The following is a 20,429-nucleotide window of genomic DNA, read 5'->3' as shown; positions in this document are numbered from 1 at the left end:
ACTTTACGCATAAAAAAATGGTTTTTAAGAGTTTTTATCAAATGCTTATAATATGGTATATATTTATACAAAAATTATAAATAATTATAAAAAATAATTAAATTACATTTTTATTAATCAATTATTACTAATCAAATGTTTTTTTTAACATTTTCTAAATTCTTATTTCATACAATCATATGAAATCTCGTGAAATCTCGAGCATCTCCTAAGGATTTCAAAATCATATGTTTGTAAGATTTCAATTAAATCATAAGATTTCAAATCCTGACAATCCAACAAACCAAACATGAGATTGAAATGAATTTAAAATCCAAATTCCACAAACCCATTTCATTCCTACAAACCAAACGGGGTCTGAGTGATAATTTAAATGGTTATTGGTCAACACTATATGGAAAAAAATATCTCTCTCTCTAATCATGCAGAGGTCTATAATTATTTTTATTTATTAGCATAAATTTATTTGATTGCTATTTTTATTCATGTATTTATGTGATTCATAGATACATGTGATGGTAAAATTTGGGACAAAATAGTGTTACTAATGGCGTTTAGCCTCTAAGATGTCAAGAGTTCAGACCTCATAAAAGAGAGAAATACATGCAAGTATTTATTATGCATGAATATTATATAATTAAAATAAAATACTGATAAATTAGATAGTAAATATAAAATGGCTTAAAAAGACTATTGAAAAATTATCTAATACTAACATTATATAATAATATTAATATATTTCATCATATTAAAAATAAGCAATAACAAAAGTAAAAGTTTCTCATTTGATTAGGCCCCTATATATGTGTATATATATATTAGAAGGGTACTCGTACAATGCAGCGAGATAAATCTTCATTTTAATGTTTGATTTTTATTATTTGTCTTTATCGATATAATACGATTTTATGTGGTTTTGAGAAAGCGGTAATGTTTTTATTTTTGAATGAAATATAAATTTGAAGATGACATAAATTTAAAAAAAAACGATATTAGTATCAAATTAACTATTTAATAGTCTTCGTTTTTTTGGTATAACTTCTTTAATTTAATTTTTAATTATAATTTAATTTAGATTTAATAAAAAAGTAATTTATTTTTGGTTTAATTTTTTTTGTTATAAAGATAATAATTAAACATTATGTTAGAACTTAGTGATTATCTTAATTATATTTTAGATTTTATATATTTAAAATGAATGTTTATCCTATATTTGATTATGTTTATACGTAGTTAGTTACACGAATTTAAAAATTGAGCTTTAAGAAGTTGTACTTACACAAAATTACTTGTAATCTTGAATTTTAAGTAATATACATCAATCAACAGTACTTCATGCATAAAAAACGGTTTTTAAGAGTTTTTATCAAATGCTTTATAATATAGTGTATATATATGTATATCGTATTTGCAAATATTATTATGAATTTCTTGTTTCTCATCTCATGACATGACTTTCATAAAAATTGCATTAAAATGGAATCAACTTTATTCTTATTCTTACTCTAGAAATGATGATGTGGAGCTGATAATATCTGACATGTCCTTTTTTTTAATATAAATTTAAATTACATGTCATTACTTTTTAAAACATAAATTAACATTCACTCCCTCCCTCCCTCCGGCTCCCGCGACTAACGACTACACCTTTCTGACCACTATACATCTTCGACGATTGCTTTTACATTCGACTACACCTCCAACGACTACCCTCAAACTACAAGTTGGTTTATATGTTGAATGTGTGGGTGAACACTGAACAAGAAACGGGTAGAGGTGGTGTGAAGAGAGTTGGATTTTTTTCCTCCTTCCCTACAGCTTCTGAACTCCTAGCTTCTCCAGCGACTACATCTCTCCGACGATTGCTTTTTGGTTTTTTCTCTCGAAATGCATCTCACTTTGAGATAGGTTGAGGTGGTGTGGAAAGAGAGTTGGAAACGGATCTGATGGAGATGAGTCAAGACTGCAGAGAGACGAGATATCGTTACCGGAATTAATGGTGATTTACAGTCGCCGAAGTTGGGGTGGGTGCCTGCAACCACCGTCGAAACTCGAAAAGGTTTGAAGGTAAAAGGCGATGTTAGCGGATCGTGGGTTAGGATCTAGCCTTTTTGTTCCACCTTTTTTTGTTTTGGAATTATTTTTTCATTAAAAATGTTAGATATTCATTTAAGTTTTAGTTTTTAATTTTTTACCCCGTTTCTTAAATAAATGAAAAGTTTGTCTTACACCCTAAAATGTTTGAAAATTGGTTCACCAAAATAGGAATAAAATGTAATATACTCGTTAGCTAAAATATTATCAGCGTAATTAGAAAAAATGGAATACACTTATCAACATAATTAAAAAAAATGAACAAAAAACTCATTGAACTTTAGCTTACGGTTTATCCAACGGTATTTTTTAATAAGTTAAAAAATAGGTTAGGTTATTCTCGACAAACATGGCTTTAATATATTAAATATGATTATAAAAAGGTTCTTATTAATAAACTAATTATATAAAATATTTAAAAGGTTGTAAACAGTTTGAACAAAATGCGACGAAGTTTGTCTTAGTTAATTTTTTTAACGGAAAAAATTCTTTCTCAATCAATATAATAAAGTATCAATTTTTTTATTCAATGTAACATAGTTTCAAAATTTCCTATTTTTCATCCATTTTGCCCAATCACACCTTGTATCAGCCATGAGAACCAAAACAAATCAAACAGAACTCGATATATCTCACTCAAAAGTAAGGGGATGGGATGCATGAAGACCTGACCTCTGTCTCGAAGGGTGGGATAGTTGTTTCCATGAAGACTCCGGTCCCAACCACAAGGGTTGCAGCATATTGGTTGAGCTCCAGGGGATGTGGTGGAATATCTCATTTGTCCTTGGTTCAATTCCAGTCGTCCACAATAATTGTGGCCACTAAATTAGGACTGATGTCTTACCGACTCAATTTGCCGGAATTAGTCTGAACATAGCTCGGGATCCTTCCAAAAAACGACTCCGGCCCCTTGGATCAGCAATGCTTAGGCATAAAATTTATCAAACAAACCTGGGATATATAACTTAAGAACAAATACACACATGCATTTACATATTCATGATTGTATGAATATGAGAACAATGGTGGAATCAAGTATCACCATCTGAGTGTATGTTACAAGAGAAAGGTGAAATATGAAAGTTGATCACATGTTTTACTTTTCCATTTTCTTGAGGAATCAGCAGTATGCATCTGCTCAAGAAAGTTATGTACTTTTCAGCTGGATACAACTCTTAATGCCCATAGTACAACATACCCCAAGCACAAGTTGACATATATTAACAAATAAACAACTGCAATTGCATCCATAAGGGAATTATCTTCACTGATCTGTGTCTTGCATAAGAGAGCTTGAGATGAACTCTCCAATAGCTGCTGCTGGTTGCAAGATTCATCTGATATTTGCCACTCCATACCTGTTCTTGAAGAGCTCTCAGAGTCAGAATCTCCACCAGAGAATGTTTTCCAGTCTTTATGGAATTCAAGTTGTATACCGGAGCTGAAATAGATCCACTGAAACTTATTGCTGGTTTTCTTTCACCGATTCAATGGCGAATTTGAATCAGAGAGCACATAGCCAACGTGATGGATGCAATCATGTTCCACGCAACCCAACACAGATATTTGGATCAGTATCCATCATCTCTTTGAAGATCAAGAGTATCAATGGGAGTTTGGACCAGAATGAAATGACAAAATACCAAAAAGACCCTGATCAACGGCAACATGATATGCTATGTGCAAAAGCAAGAAAATTGGTGGGTTTGTGGAGGAATGGAGGTAAAATGGTACATTAGAACCCAATAACTTTTTGGTTCTCTGGTGAAAGAGGAAAACTTGGATTCCAGTTCCTGAGACAACCCTAGATTGCCAAAAGCAACGGAAATACTTTCTAACAATCAAAATATGAAGGTTCCTTCTGTACAATGTGAAGACCAGAAGGCCAATATATTAGCTCTTCCGAGTTCCGACTACCCTGTGGGATTAGGAAGTTTATGAACATCCCGAGGTTATAGGAGAAAATGAAGAATTCAGAGGGTGAAACACATCCTTGCCCTTTTGTATTTTACTGGACAACACCTACAAACCAAGCCAAACTAGTAAAATCTCCCTCAGAGGTAGGGCTGGGGAGAGTGGGATGTACGCAGACCTGTCCTCTATCTCAAAGAGTAGAACAACTGTTTCCATAAAAATCCCTGACTTGCGACATGTGTGTGAGAACAGAAGCACGAGAGACAACAAAGGAAGATACGTCAAAATTTGAAAAAGAGAAACCAAGGCTAGCAAGGTAGTTAGACACCTACAATTATACAAACTTAACCTAAAAAATGATTTAGGTTAAGGGCAATGGATGACCTAGCTGAAAAAAAAGTTTTGTGGATGTATATTTTGGGTTGAGAAAAGTAGGCATGTTCTTGAGCTGTATTTGATGATCTTTAAAGTATGGATGATAGAGTGCATCAAAGTTTCCATGGTTTGGCAAGGGTTGGGAAGGGAAATCTTTGTACACAGTCTTTCGCTTGCATTTTGCAAGAGACTGTTTCCTGACTTGAACATGCGACCTTCCGATCACAAACGAGTGACCAAAAATTGAAGGAATGCAAATAGAACCACACCCTTACTCCAGTAAAAATTGGAGCCCTGGGTTATCAGCGATTTCAGGGGTAAGTTTTATTTCTGCAAAATCTTTCTCGTTGAGCGACTTATTAATTTCATCAACTGGGAAGGAAATGCTGCAAAAAGGAAAATAAGAATCAGTAACACTTCTTGAACATGGTCATTTGCTCATATTTTGACAAATTCATTGCTTGTAGATATACCCTGAATTGTCATCCAACAAATAGGAGTCACTATCAGGGTTGCCAGAGTCCTCTGTCATTAGAACTTTTAACTTGGAAATAACCTATAGAAATTGAGAGGGTGAGGAAGGATTACCAGGGAAAGAGAAAAAAAAAAAAACAAACGGACTCATTCAATCCAACACAGAGGTAAGGTCTTTTTCACCCCAAAGCATAGAGAGGTAATTTCCTTGAAGATTCCCAGCAAACAAATGGAAAATGAATAACAAACTATTATAGTTTTCTTCTTACTTCTGGGGGGACACCATTGGTGTCGTCATTGCCATTCGAATAGAGAGTGCAGATTTGGTAATGTTGTTGAACACTTAGAACCTGAAACCGAAAGTATCACTTATGTTATTACTGTAACTCTCTTTAAGTTAGACAAGAGGGGCATATGACCCATAGCACACAGAAGAAATGTAACCAAACAAAGGGGAGACTTACAGGACATAGAGTAGTTGTGAGATGATCATATGAAATTGTAGACTTCTGTTGTATAACCTGATAAAAAACAAAGAGTGTATAGAAACCCGGTTATATATGTTACTCATTTTTAAAAGAAATTAAACAGATTTTCCAGGACATTTAAACATAAGCCAAACGGAATCGGTAAAATATAGGTAGGGTGCCCCCTCCCCTCTACCCTGGGGTTTTTTCTGTGAAAACCCCCATCTTGCAAAACAATAACTAACAAAAACAAAAAATGCCCCCTCACATTGGTGTCCTTGGAGGCGGGTTCTGTGTGGGGCCATTTGGGGTTGCCGGTAATCAACTTTTTTCCCAAATAACTAACAGAAACAAGGTGTATAAACGAGCAATAGGTACAACAGACAGAAAACGCTTCAGGGACAAGCAGGGGAGAAACACAATTGTATAAATTATTTTATTAACTAAAAAATATTTTCTTCCCATAAGTTGTACATATTAATTATAAGTATAATTTTTTTAAATTGTATAAAAACATGTTTTCTAAATGGGTTATAGTGTCATGTAAATTAATGTGAAGGTTCTAGGTCCTAATCTTACTATTTCTGTTTTCATTTTCTTATAAAGCTTACTAGTAGATCATAGTCCAAAAACATAAAAACCAGTGATTTTATAGTTATTTTTCTATTAATATTTTGAGGGTTCTAAGTTTGAGTATTTCGTTAGCGAATTTTTGTTTCTATTTTTATTTTTTATAAAATTTATAGGTAGATTATAGTCCAAAAACATACAACAAATGATTGCATATTGCTATTTTCTGGGTCCCCGGATTCTTGTAATATCATTTTACAGCCCCGGAGGCTGTGATGTCCCCGTTCCGCCCTTGAGGATGGTGAGGAGAATGGGTTAAACAAACAAGGAAACACAAGCAAACTACTGCCAACTCAGCACATGAAGGCTAAGGGTCTATCTGTTAGCAGCTTAATGAGCTTAATGGGACTCGCAACTTATTCGGTCCGCTATATGATTGTTTGGTACTGGCTTGACGATATAGAAAATGGCTTATTCAGTAAGTTTCTAGTGGGGGAGTTTTATGCAGAAAGCCAAGTTTTTTCCATACTTGTCCCTCCCAATTAAAGTGGCTCGTGGCTTTCATATCTTGGTAAATAATTACGGTCCTTCCATTTATGAAGGAACCCTCCCAAACAAAAACCATCCCAATCTATACAGATAGATTAATCCACACAGGCAACTTTATATCCATACAGGACTTAATGGAAAACCATCCAAACAACCCCTTAGGTTAACATTGACCTAGTTGTATCTGGTAACCCAACCTTCCTAGAGATCAATGGTTCAAACCTCCCCAAAGTTGATGAGTGGGTGCGAGTTTCATTTGCTGTATATAAATATTACATACTTAAAAAAAAAAGGTTAGCGACAATAGTAGACATGAAAGGTAGGAAAAGCTAAGACAACCCTCTAAGCAAATGTTAACATATCTTCATTAACAAAACTTATGTTGCGTATGGTCCACGATAGGAAAGATGATAATAATAGCGAAAGCATAAATACCACGTAAACAAGTTCTGTTCAAAGCATAGAAAATTTCTGAATTATGATAAAAATTGTAACTGGAAAATGGAAAAGAGTAAGAAACATTGTTTTTTCACATACCAGAAATTCGACTGCCTGTCTTACATGCGTAAGTTCATCTGATGATGAGTCTGCATACTGATTCAATGAGTGGTTAGACCTACGAACTCTGGCTTCAAGAAATATAGTTAAGGCATCTAAATTAATGAGTACCTCTGCCGTGACCTGAGAACACCATTGCTCTAATTTTGCTAATCCTGCTTTCACATACTCCCCATATGTGATCGAACAACACTCTTTGTGTAGAAGAAGGCTGAGGTTGCAGGCAGAAAATTTACAATTTAGATGATATAACTAGTTTGGCATGATCAAATTTTCCAGTTAACAGAGTTGCTACCTGTTGAAAAGTTGTACATCGATATAGGTGTAAACTTGAGCAAACATCTTCCGGATAATGACAGATGGCACCTGAATTATGCCCGGCATGGTTAATTCAGGAGCACATAAATAGGAACTTCTCATCAATAACCTTATTATGGAAACTGAGATCACTTACATGGTATTCTTTTAATGTATCAAGCAGTTCATTTAGGCGTTCAATGATGTGCTCCCAGTAAAAAGTTGGATAAGGGTTACCATCTGATATCGTCGGTGCCTGAATTATTAAAAAAATTATAAAATTAGCATCATATGATGCCTGCTAATGGCAATAAAACTTATAAGATGGTCAAAGGCTATGACAGGAGATTGCATTTCATGATCCTTTACCAAAAAAGTTAGATATCTTCTTAAAGTTTCAATTTTACAGGAAGCACATGTGTGAATCGTCAATCATAGCATTACCTGGATTTGGATATAAGCCTGCCCCCGGGGAGCATCTTCAAGAACAAAAGCAAGAACACATAGACGTAATGGAAGAATTAACAAGAGTTGCGCTCAGTTTAAATTTAGAATTGTTCTTTCAAGCAGATTAACTTAGCATACAAAGGTGTTTACGTAACTCCTCATCAGAAGTTGTGCAGCACAATATATAAAACTACAAATATAGCAATATTGTATGAAAACGCATTATAGATCCAAGAACAGGCTTTTGAAGTAGTTTAGCTAATACTGTTTGGGATTGATCAAACAACGTATATAATAGTACCTGGATACATGAGGAGAGAAGTTGTGATAAATCCTTCTTCAGGTTGTTACGAATAAATCCATATATTTTGTCAACATAAGCAGCAAGTTGTTTCTTAAAAAGCAAAGCTGGGTACTTGGCCTCAATATGTTTCACTATGCCAGCATTGGAAGATGATCGAAATCCCTACAGATATAATGGTTGTTTTAATAAGATGCTATAAGAATGCATCCATGATGCAATGAAATCATAGTCTCCATCAGTCCACCAATTGTAAGTTTGTAACTAATGGAGATAAAAGATTCAAAAGTAAAAACTACTCCCTTATTTTCCAATATACAAGTGATTCATAGAGGAAAACCGGCTTGTAGTTTGGAATTGAAATTTTAGTTGAATGGTAGCCAGTGAAGAAGCAATACTTGGGTCATCCTTCCAAATAACGATGCAGGCTGCTGGGGTTTCGGAGGACTTGGACTTAAAGTCCTCTGAATCAAAAACATCAATGTAGATGTGACGCAGAGCCAATAAGACATATGCTTAACGTCTTCTTTTTTCTGACAGAAAGATGCAAGTTGATTCAGTGCCTATTTAACATAAATTAATAAATAATAAATGCAAATTGTAAAATACAAAACTTGTGTGGATCCTAAGCTTAATGTAAACATCTATACTTTCAAGGTCCAAGTATGTACCAAACCTGGCGATTGATAAGCACTATCACAGGTTAAAATTTTAGGGTCTTTACGGAAACAACCTCTCTACCCCTTGGAGTAAAGGTAAGGTCTGCATACATCATACCCTCCCCAAACTCCACCTCTGTATGGGATATATTGGGTTTGTTTGGTTTGATTTTTGATTTTATCTCAGGTTAAAATATGTGATCTCTTATCCATGAAAAGATTGTGTGATAGAGAGAGAGGGGAAACTTTTACCTTTTTAATTCATTTCCCCAAACGCAACAAAAAAGACACATATCTTTGATTACAAAATGCTGTATAGTTTCATATAACTATACTATCATCAACACCTATTGGTGTTCGCATCACATCATTCCACTTACCATGCCAACATGCTCCAGTTCCTTATTCCTATCTAATGGAATGCCTTAATTATCACTTACAAAATGCATTTTACTCTTTTTTTGTATTTTAGAAAGAGGTCTCTTTATGTTGGAATGAGGTGGTAAACATTATTAAATCCTTGTCAAATCAACAGGAGACAGGAACTCTCATATGTAGCTTTTGGCATATTTTCTTAAATAAATGTTGAATCTCTTTCCCATATTTGGGTGGAACTAAGTGAAATATAATCTAGAATAAATCTTGACGAGAACATCTCAAACGCTGAAAGATGAAGTCTTCAAAACGTCAACATCCATATATTACAGTGTAAGTATACAAAAAAGTGACAGCAGCTACAGCAACTTACCGTGCAGAAACATGAAAGATGTCCGAATTAAACATCTCACCTCTATTGCAGAACCCATCATCTGGATTATACGGTCAAATACGGTAGTTATATCTGCTTCAAAAGTTTTCCAGTGCAAAAGGCTTTTGTAAATGACATACGTAGCAACTGGTTTCCCTTGACAAAACCCAACATCTTCAGTAGCAACTTTCCTAAGAGCCTCAACCAAGTCCTGTATCACCAGTATAGAGAAACATACAACTATATCGTGTCATTTACCATCAAACTCCATCATGCTGCTGAGAAAAAATGGCTAGATCAAGTTGTAAATTGTTTTTCATGCCCATCATGTCCCACAGAAAGGTATATGACTCCACAAAGACAAGTAAGATGAGTGTAATTGCTTGGGTGTATTTATCCCGAAACAGTGCAATTAACAATAGAAAGGGTAAACTATGACATTTCTTCTTGATTCTACACTTAACTGGTGTGAAGAGTTATGGGTTGAAATATCAGTTTTCTATGTGACATGATTCCTTCACAAGTATTCACTTTGAAGTTGAACATGCCCCTTCTGCCATATAGTTTTGAGGTCAATTCCTCTTTCTAACTTCTTTTCTACCGGTTGAGACAAAGTCACGTATGACGAAGAAAAAATTAGCCTAGGTCTTATCTCGAAAGAGTCCATTACCGGGACTATTAAAACGATATTTCACTCGAAGCAAAGCCTTCTTTTTCATTGTGTTACTTTACATGCAGAGCAGGATCTGGTGTCTGATTGGAAATCATCCAGTTTGTAAATCATCCCCAGTACCTTTTTCATTCCCCCCCCCCCCAAATTTGTAAATCATCCCTAATACCTTCAAGCAATATAAACAAAGCTTCATACAAACACAATAAATCTCATCGGAGTTCTTATGTTCATCTATCCAGGTCCCTTCTCAAGCATTTTCTAGCTGATTTTGGTACTTTTCAGGGGCCAAAGTACAAATGCTGCACAAGTGGTCAAGGCATAAACAATAACACCGCAACATAAAGCGCCCCTAAAACATTTCAGTAGTTTCTCTATTTAAAAGTCAAACAATTTAAGGTGTATGTCATTAACCTTGTGGGAAAGAAAAGCAGCATGCAACTCTAAATAAATAGAAGTATATATAATGGTATGTGAGTGGAATATATCGACTGGAAAGAAAAAGATCTCTAAGTGGAATAGAGTTGCATTCAGAAAAACAGTGTCTTGTGCCCTCAATTTAGTATTTAACTCTGAATATGCATTTGTGCACGGCAATAACTTAAGTTGCCTAACAATGAAAATTAACACATTAGAACAACTATGTTCCCATTATGCATATTGAAAAAGATAGGGCAAATTAAATTGAAAAAACCAAAACAAAATTAAAATATACGAATAAAAGATCATGTTAAGAAACGTACACGCTCCCTTCCTATAGTGGATTGCGTCAAGTTGCTATCAAATTTCTTTGAAGGTGTGCCACTCTGTCGTTCCTGCAAATTAAAGGCTTGTCTTTTAGCTTATTTAAAAAAGTAATGCGGACAAGCATCTCGAAAAGCTATAAAGTTTGGATTTGATAATGGCCTTAAAAAGCTATTCAGCATCCTATTAAACTAATAACAATATATATTCAAAATAAGTCCTCAATAAGACTATGATATACACTTTGACAAGTTAACCATTGAAAATGAGAGTGAGAAACATCCAGATAGCCTTTTTGACATATGAATTAGCTGATTTCGGCATCACCTTTTGTCTCAGAATCTGGTCCTCAGCTTCCATGTCAGAAATCTTTTCTTGAAGACTAAAGAATAAGGTGGGAGAATCACAAAAGCATATGACCAAGCAAGTTACTTCTTCAGCTTCAAATAGTGAAATAATAAAATTTTCATGAAGCAAAGAATTGGAAATGGTAGTCGAAGTATGATTATACAACCTTTGCATATCAAGTTTCAAATCAATTATCTTTGATTCTGCATCCAAAGCCTGAATCAACCTATCTTCACTCAGTTTGCTGGTCTCTTCATATTTCTTCTGTGTTTCATCAAGTTCCTGTTCCAATAAATTAACCTTCTCCTGCAAGTGTTCCAATACCATGAAATGAAACAAAAACATATTATGGAAGGTTATAATCATCAAGGCCTCGTAAAAAAGTAAACATTGATACAATAAGCCAGGAAGAGACATGCTAAGGCCTCATAAAAAAAGTAAACATTGATTCAATAAGCTAGAAAGAGACATGCTAGACTTCAAACCAACCTTGAGTTTTTCATTATCAGTAGTAAGATTTTCTATTTTCTCATTGTCAGTAGCACGAAGTTGCTCCATTTCTTTCTGTGCAGCCTCCAGCAGCTCTTTAGTTTCTTGGAATTGACCTTCCATCTCTTTTAAAGAAGATTGCAGTTGTGTAATTTCCTTATTTTTAGTGTCCTCCATATCAGCCTACAAAATTTGAATGCAAATAAATAACAAAAAAAGGTTAAAATTAAAGTCTTTCTTTCTGTATACTCTTATTTCATGTTTTGAATATCAAGAAATGGAACTAGTTTTTGGAAAGTTACAGAGCACCAATTGGACTTCCATCTCCTTTAAAGCAGACTGCAATTTTGCATTTTCCTTATCTTTAGCTTCCTCCATATCAGCCTACAAAATTTGAAAGCAAATCAAACAAACAAAACGAAATTTGCATTCTGTAATATCTTATTTCATGTTTTGTATATCAAGAAATAAAATAAAGCACATTGTTAGAAAGTTAAGGAGCACCATGCGAGTTTCCATCTCCTTTAAAGCAGACTGCAGGTCTGAGATTTCCTTTTCTTTAGCTTCCTCCATATCAGCCTACAAATTTTGAAAGCAAATCAAACAATTAAAATACTAACAGAAGAAAAAAAAAGGTTAAAACTAAAGCTTTGCTTTCTGTAATCTCTTATTTCATGTTTTGTGTATCAAGAAATAAAATAAAGCACGTTGTTAGAAAGTTAAGGAGCACCATGCGAGCTTCCATCTCCTTTAAAGCAGACTGCAGATCTGAGGTTTCCTTTTTCTTAGCTTCCTCCATATCAGCCTACAAATTTTGAAAGCAAATCAAACAATTAAAATACTAACACAAGAAAAAAAGAAAAGGTTAAAACTAAAGCTTTGCTTTCTGTAATCTCCTATTTTATGTTTCGTGTATCAAGAAATAAGCATGTCAGAAAGTTAAGGAGCACCAATTGAACTTCCATCTCCTTTAAAGCAGACTGCAGGCTTGAAGTTTCCTTGTTTTTAGCTTCCCCCATATCAGCCTACAAAATTTAAAAGAATCAAACAATCAAAAACAAATAGCAGGGAAAATATAAGAAGTCAAAACTAAAAAACTTTGCTTCTTGAAATCTCTTATTCATGTTTTGTGTATCAAGAAATTAAACAAGTTGTTAAAAAGTTAAGGAGCACCAATTGAACTTCCATCTCCTTTAAAGCAGACTGCAGGTCTGAAGCTTCCTTATTTTTAGCTTCCTCCATATCAGCCTATAAAATTTGAGGGCAATCAAACAATTAAATTACTAACAAAAGAAGAAAAAAAAATTAAAACTAACTAGTTTTGCTTTCTGTAATCTCTTATTTCATGTTTTGTGTATTGGAAATAAAACAAGTTGTTAGAAAGTTAAGGAGCACCAATTGATCTTCCAACTCCTTCAATGCAGCCTGCAGTTTTGCACTTTCTTTATTTTTAGCTTCCTCCATATCAGCCTACAAAATTTGAGCGCAAATCAAACAAACAAAAGAAAAAAATAAGTTAATGTAATCTCTATTTCACGTTTTGTGCATCAAGAATTAAAACAAGTTGTTAGAGAGTTACGGAGCACCAATTGAACTTCCATCTCCTTTAAAGCAGACTGCAATGTAGCAATTTCCTTATTCTTAGCTTCCTCTGTATCAGCCTACAAAATTTGAAAGCAAATCAAATAATCAAAAACAAACAAAAGAAAATAAAAAGTTAAAACTGAAGTTTTGCTTTCTGTTATCTCTTAGATCATGCTTCATGTAATAAATAAAACAGGTTGTTAGAAAGTTGTGAAGCACCAATTGAACTTCCATCTCCTTTAAAGCAGACTGCAGATTAGCATGTTCCTTATTTTTAGCTTCCTCCAATTCAGCCTAGAAATTTTGAGAGCAAATCAAATGGTCAAAAACAAACAAAAGCAAAACAAAGTGAAAATTACAGTTTTACTTTCAGCAATATCTTATTTCTTGTTTTGGGTATCTAGAACCAAAACAAGTTGTTAGAAAGTTACCAATCACCAATGATATCCAACTCACATATATTAAATAGCTAAGTGTACAATCTTTTTTCAAGTCAAGAGAATCCATAAAAGACCACAACATATAGAAGTTTATAGCAGTTGTTAAAACTGGTACCATGTTAGGTATAATCTCATATCACGTACAGAAAATATGTAATAAAATGCAGCCAAGTCAAAATATAGCCATGTCCAAGAAAAATGTCTCGGCAATAATGAAAATGAACCCCCATCTTGAAAGCTGATACTTGAAGGAAGATGAAAGTGATATTTTCATTTAGAACACATAAGAAATAATCTAGTGTGTCCATCATTCCCACAATTGTGACGCCAATTTTATCCCAAACTAGATCTATCTAAGACCTCCTCTTGCCATTGTTCTCTTCATCTGACTGGTGCATCAAAAGGCCTATGTGCAAAACATATAACTGATAAAATCAACTCTGCTCAAAGTTTCAAAAATTACAAGTCTTCAGATGATGGAAATACATGTATGCAATAGTCATCTAATTAAGTACTGCTGCCACTTAACGACTGAATCACAGCCTAATTAAGACTGCAGGATCTAGGAGACTAGGACCATATATTTCAGAGGCTTATTCCATAGGTTTTAGCTTGTGAATCCGTTTTTGAATAAACGAAGCAAACTTATTGCTGTGCCAAGGCTTCCCCGCATATAAAATCTAATTCATAAGCAGGCTCACTCCCATATATGCATGAAAAAGTTGGAGCTTTTTGCCAAGGGTTTTTTCAATAATGAGCCGCTAACCCAATGCTTTTGCTTCCTATTGAAAAATTGTGCAAAATGAAAAATCTAGCAGTCAATCAGTTGAAAGTTGGAGGAGAGAAGAGGCTAAATCTAAGAAGACGAGAGGTTAGCAAAGAAGGAAAATGTTCCATTTGACTTCCATTTATAATGCTCCTTCCTTCTGCAACTGCAAGGTTGACTTGGCACACAGTGTTAGCATATTGATAACTGACAAGAAAGATGAATTGAATAATGATATTTCACTCTCTCCTTTGATTATACAAGATCCTATATATAGGGTATTTACAAGAGATAAAGGGAAACTAAATCAAAGAAATAAAGAAAAAGATATAGAAAAGATAATGATAAAGAAGGTAACAATATCCCATAATTATAAAAACTATATTCCATTATTATAGGGATTCCTCCTGATCTATAATATGTACATTTCGACACCCCCCTCAAGTTGAGAAATAGATGTCTTCTATTCCCAACTTACAAATAAGACCATGAAAGCTCGAACAGTTTAGGCCTTATGTTAGAACATTAGCTAGTTGACTCTTTGAGGGCACAAAGCATATGCACGCTAATCCTCCTTCCAGTTTCTCTTTAATGAAATGCCGATGTATTTCAATATGCTTTGTCCTATCATGTTGAACGGGATTATGAGCAATATTGATAGCAAACTTGTTGTCGCAATAGAGCTTCATAGGACCTTCCCATTTGATTTGTAAATCATTTATAATAATTTTCAACCATAATAACTCACATAATCCATGAGAAATGGCCCTAAACTCTGATTCTACAGAAGACCTTGCCACCACATTTTGCTTCTTGCTTCTCCATGTCACCCGATTACCTCCAAGGAAAATGCAATATCCTAAGGTCGATCTATAATCCAATTTAGAACCAACGTAATCAGCATCGGTGTAGGCTTCGAGAGTAAGAGTTTCATTCTTCTTAAATAGAATGCCCTTCCCTGGATTACCTTTCAAGTAATTTAGTACCGTGTACTTGTGTAGGCTGCTTGAAGATGAGGTTATCTTGGATCGTGCATGAACTGACTAATTGCACTCACCGAGTAAGCTATGTTTGGCCGAGTGTGAGCAAGATATACCAATCTGCCAACCAACGTTTGGTACATTCTCTTGTCAACCAACGGTGCTTCTTTAGCTTCACCCAACTAATGGTTCTGGTCAATTGGTGTAGATACAGGCTTACACCCACTCTTTCCTGTTTCTATCAATAAATCGGTCACATACTTCTGTTGAGTTATGAAGATCCCTTGCTTGGAGTATGCCACCTCAATTCGTAGGAAGTATTTAAGTCTTCCTAATTCTTTTATCTCAAATTCTTTCATCAACCTTTCCTTTAATCCCATCTCTTCCCCTCTCATCATTTCCTGTAACTATGATGTCATCCACATAGACAAGGAGAGCAGTTACTCCCCCTGTCGACGAGTGCTTAATGAAGAGAGCGTGATCCCCTTGACTTTGTTTATACCTGGACTCCTTCATGACTTTTGCAAATATCCCAAACCCTGCCCTAGGAGATTGTTTCAATCCGTAAAGTGCTTTTCTTGGCTTCCACACCTTATTACCCGTATCAGCATTGAAACCTAGGGGAATACTCATGTATATTTCTTCATTTAAATATCCATAAAGAAAGACATTCTTTACATCATACTGCAAAAGTTTCCAGCCTAGGTTAGCAGCTAATGATAATAGAATTCTTACGGTGTTCATCTTTGCAGCAAGAGCAAATGTCTCTAGGTAGTAGTCAACCCCATAAGTTTGTGTGTATCCTTTGGCCACTAACCTTGCCTTATATCTCTCAAGGGATTCATCAACATTGTATTTTGTTGTAAAGATCCATTTACAATCAACAATGCTTTTTTCCTTTCGGCTTATCAACAATCTCCCATGTTTCATTCTTCTCTAATGCACTCATTTCCTCCTTCATAGCATCCCTCTATTCCCTTTTTGATAATTCCTCATAGACATTGGTAGGGATAGAAATGGTATTTAGACTCATAATGAACTTTATGTGGGTTGGGGATAGGCGTTCAAGAGAGACATAGTGAGATAATGGATACAATGGTTGTTTAGAGCATTCTCTAGTTCCTTTTCTTTTTGGCAATGGGTAGATCATCTTCGGTATTGGTGGAAGCATGTTGTGTGTGTAAAGGTGAGTTAGCTCTTACCGTGTTCTCATTCCCAAGACTTAAGTCATAGTTTTGGACTTGCGTTGGCGTAGGAACGACCTTTCTTCTTGTATACACTTGAGAAGGATTTGGAGAATTGTTGGAGATATCTGGCTCATTGGATGGTTCAGGTTCATTTAGAGGGGTGGATGACTCAGATGCGACTTGTTCCTCATCTACGGACTCTGATGTGGAGTCAACACTACGAGTTGGGAGGTCAAAGTTTTTTGAGTGGTTCAAAAGTTTCAGAAGGACTGTCTTCCATCATTGAATTCTCCCCCTAAAGAGAGGACTTGGAGAAAAAAGGTTTGTTTTATGTGAAAGTGACATCAACAGAGATGTAGAATCTGTGGGATGAGGGATCATAACATTTGTACCCTTTTTGAGTGGATGAGTAACCAAGGAAGACACACTTAATGGCTCGAGGGTCTAGCTTGCTTCTATGTTGGTTGTGGCTGTGAATAAAGGTAGCACCCAAAAATCTTGAGACCATTTGATGTTCTAAAGTGAGGGTAGAAGTCATTAAGAAGTTCCATGGGAGTTTTATTTCCCAATGTACGTGAAGGAAGCCTATTTATAATGTGTGCAGAAGTAAGGACAGTTCCCCAGGATTTAGGAACATTTCCCTGGAAAACCAATGCTCGGGTAGTGTCAAGTAAATGACCATTTTTTGTTTCAGCTACCCCATTTTGTTGGGGTGTTTTAACACATGAAGAATCATGGATAATGCCTTGTGATTGAAAGTAGGGTGATAAAATCTGGTTGAAATAGTCCTTGGCATTATCGGTCCTAAAACTCTTTATTTTGACCCCAAACTGGTTTTCAATCATTGAGTCGAAGTTAGATATAACAGTGCTAACTTCAGAATTTTGTTTAAGGAGGAAGAGCCAAGTAACCCGAGTGCAATCATCAATTAGATATACAAACCAACGAGCCCCAGAAACATTAGGTATGTTAGAAGGTCCCCATATGTCATAGGAAAAGAAACGCAAGTATATTTGGCCAATTCGCAAATATCACAATGAAACTCATAAATATCTAATCCTTGAAATAGATGAGGAAACATGACATTTAAAACTCTAAAGGATGGGTGAAATAGACGCATATTAGATGAACTGAGAAAGGATGAAGGTGGAACGTTGCTTTTCTAGGAAGATTCAAGATGATAAAGGCCATTCCTTTCCTCAGCAAGTCCAATCCTCTTCCTCAAGTGTTATTCCTGAAAAACACAATATGAAGAGGAAAAAATAGCACAACATTTAAGATCATGGGTGAGTTTTTGGATTGAAACAGGGCTGGTTGACAGTTTTGTAGGGATTCCTCGAGGAAGAGTCAAAGAGGAAGTTTTTGATGACTTTTCTAGAAAACCCAAAAAATCCATGAGTTGACAAAAAGTTCGTTCAACCAAAGGAAATACAACAATTAAGGTTGTTCGATCAGAAACACTTGCAACGATGAAAGTTGCACACTGAGAAGAGCAATTAAGGCTGAAATAAAATAGAACAACGATTTTAATTTTTTTTTTCAGAGAAACCTAAAGCTCTGGTGGGACAAGAAAGATGAATTGAATGATGATATTTCAATCTCTCCTTTGATTATACAAGGCCCTATATATAGGGTATTTACAAGAGATAAAAGGGAAACTAAATCAAGGAAAAGATACAGAAAAGATAATGATAAAGAAGGTAACAATATCCCATAATTATAGAAACTATATTCCATAATTATAGGGATTCCTCCTGATCTATAATATATACATTTCGACAATAACTCTCACTTTGAGTGTTATTTACACATTGTTGGTGTGCGTTCTTCCATTTTAGTGTGTGTTTTCCTTTTATGTGTTCGTGTTTCTCTTTTTAGTTCATTTATTTTCGTTTGGGGATGATGAGGATAAAAGTTTGTACTTTGCTAGTAGTATTCTTTATTTTTGGTTTAATGATGCACCCCTCACCAGATATGAAGAGTCCCCCCCCCCCAAGCAACAACATAAATTTGATGATGATGATGATGATTATCACAAGATAAAGATGCTAGGAAGCCAAGAAAGGTCAAAATGAATCTCATGCCATGTGGCGAATAATCCATTTTTAGCTATGAGGGGTACAATGCTTTATGAGTAAAAGAGAGAGTCCGACCATTTGAGAAAAATCTGAGCAAAGTACATCAGGCCGACGGCAAAAAGACAACACTTTGTGGTCAATGGTCACAGTGGACAACAACTATGCCAAAGTTGACGAAAGCTCTAGCCAATGAAATCCAACGTCTTCTCAGCCTCTTGCACTAAAATATAGGCATTTCACCAGCATTTGAAGGTGTAGAAAGTGTGGAGATGGATGGGTGGCACTCCTCTTCCACCTTGCTTACTTTAGCTAGTTTATGCTTTCTTGTAATTTATTTTCTTTTCATTTTACTTTGCTTTCTTAGTTGCAATCTTACTTCCAATATTGTAGATCTTAGGTTTAATTTCAAGTATGGTTTCTAGTTCTTCTTCATTTTTCTAGTTGTTTCATTGTCCACTGTGGCCAACAACACTTTAGATTAATTTCAGCATTTAATGTATTTATACCTTATTTGTTCTTCTTTTATTATTTAATTTCAATATGAGCTAAGCATCCTTTTGGGTGTGGGTGTGAGTAGAACCTAAGATAGTAGATAGCATGAGGGTGTTATCATAGTTACTAACTCTTGGGCTTGGTCACTCGAGTCGAGAACTTCCAGTCAACGCGAACAAGCCGATCACTTGAAAGTGTTAATGTTAGGTCTTAGATCTAGGAATGGGAAGATTTTGAAATAGGGATTGGATGAACGTGAAGGCTTGGAAGAGTATTTTATAACCACATAGGAATATCGGTTTTTGCATGGTTTTGTAGCTAGGATTCAAACATTGGTTCAGTTGTGGTGTTACATAGAAATATGAACACTCGGTCCAAACTGATAGAACTTTGATTCCAAGAAATCTACCTAGTTCGGCCGGCAAGCCCTTGGTTGGCATAGTGGTCACTATCTAATAAAGTCAACTTTTGGAAGAAAGGGGCTTTCATGGGAGCACTAGTGACTATAAAACTTGATATTGATTGTATTGATTGAAAAATAATAATAATTTGATACACCTTATATAGGTAAAACTAATTACACTTTGGACCCTAGACAATATTAATAATATAAACTAGACTAGTTGACTTAGTCTAACAYTCCCCCGCAAGTTCAGCGCGGTTAGCAATCTGCAACTTGGACCGTAGAAACTCAAACTTCTGAGAAGGCAAGGGCTTTGAAAAAATATCAGCAATTTGGTCGTCTGTAGAGATGAACTTGACAATTAGTTTCCCTTGAGTAACTTGTTCACGAACAAAGTTATAGTCTACTTCAACATGCTTGGTACGGGCATGAAAGACAGGATTAGMTGTGAGATATGTTGCGCCAAGATTATCACACCAAAGAGTAGGAGMCTTGCTATTTAATCCAAGTTCCTGAAGAAAAGACTTCAGCCAAATCAACTCAGCAATAATATCTGCAATGGCCTTATACTCGGACTCTGTTGAAGATCGAGAGACAGTTTTCTGCTTGCGAGCAGACCAAGAAATAAGATTCAAGCCTAAGTAGATAGCATATCCCCCCGTGGATCGACGATCGATTGGGCAACCAGCCCAGTCTGAGTCTGAGTAAGCTTGAAGATTTTGGCTCCAATGAGAATCAGAAAAGGCTTGAAGCTGATAGCCCGTGTTGTGACGAATCCACAAACCCAAATTGATG

The 20,429-nt window shown here is 35.2% G+C and overlaps 1 protein-coding gene across 1 annotated transcript in view; it reads right to left on the bottom strand.

The window, feature by feature from the left end:
- Positions 1 to 4,654: 4,654 nt before the first annotated feature.
- Positions 4,655 to 20,429, bottom strand: part of LOC112519737 (myosin-7-like) — a 35,062-nt gene continuing 19,287 nt past the window's right edge. The window contains 20 exon segments of the mRNA XM_025127982.1: positions 4,655 to 4,769; positions 4,857 to 4,939; positions 5,127 to 5,207; positions 5,322 to 5,378; positions 6,981 to 7,037; positions 7,113 to 7,212; positions 7,297 to 7,367; positions 7,456 to 7,554; positions 8,047 to 8,211; positions 8,445 to 8,579; positions 9,494 to 9,664; positions 10,867 to 10,938; positions 11,195 to 11,249; positions 11,382 to 11,521; positions 11,705 to 12,088; positions 12,435 to 12,509; positions 12,655 to 12,729; positions 12,878 to 12,952; positions 13,100 to 13,174; positions 13,291 to 13,365. Coding sequence (XP_024983750.1) covers positions 4,655 to 4,769; positions 4,857 to 4,939; positions 5,127 to 5,207; positions 5,322 to 5,378; positions 6,981 to 7,037; positions 7,113 to 7,212; positions 7,297 to 7,367; positions 7,456 to 7,554; positions 8,047 to 8,211; positions 8,445 to 8,579; positions 9,494 to 9,664; positions 10,867 to 10,938; positions 11,195 to 11,249; positions 11,382 to 11,521; positions 11,705 to 12,088; positions 12,435 to 12,509; positions 12,655 to 12,729; positions 12,878 to 12,952; positions 13,100 to 13,174; positions 13,291 to 13,365 — 2,160 coding nt within the window.

The sequence above is a fragment of the Cynara cardunculus genome (assembly GCF_001531365.2).
Source record: "Cynara cardunculus var. scolymus isolate 2C chromosome LG 10, CcrdV1, whole genome shotgun sequence".
Taxonomy (NCBI): Eukaryota; Viridiplantae; Streptophyta; class Magnoliopsida; order Asterales; family Asteraceae; genus Cynara; species Cynara cardunculus.
This window is presented reverse-complemented; position numbering and strand designations above follow the sequence as displayed.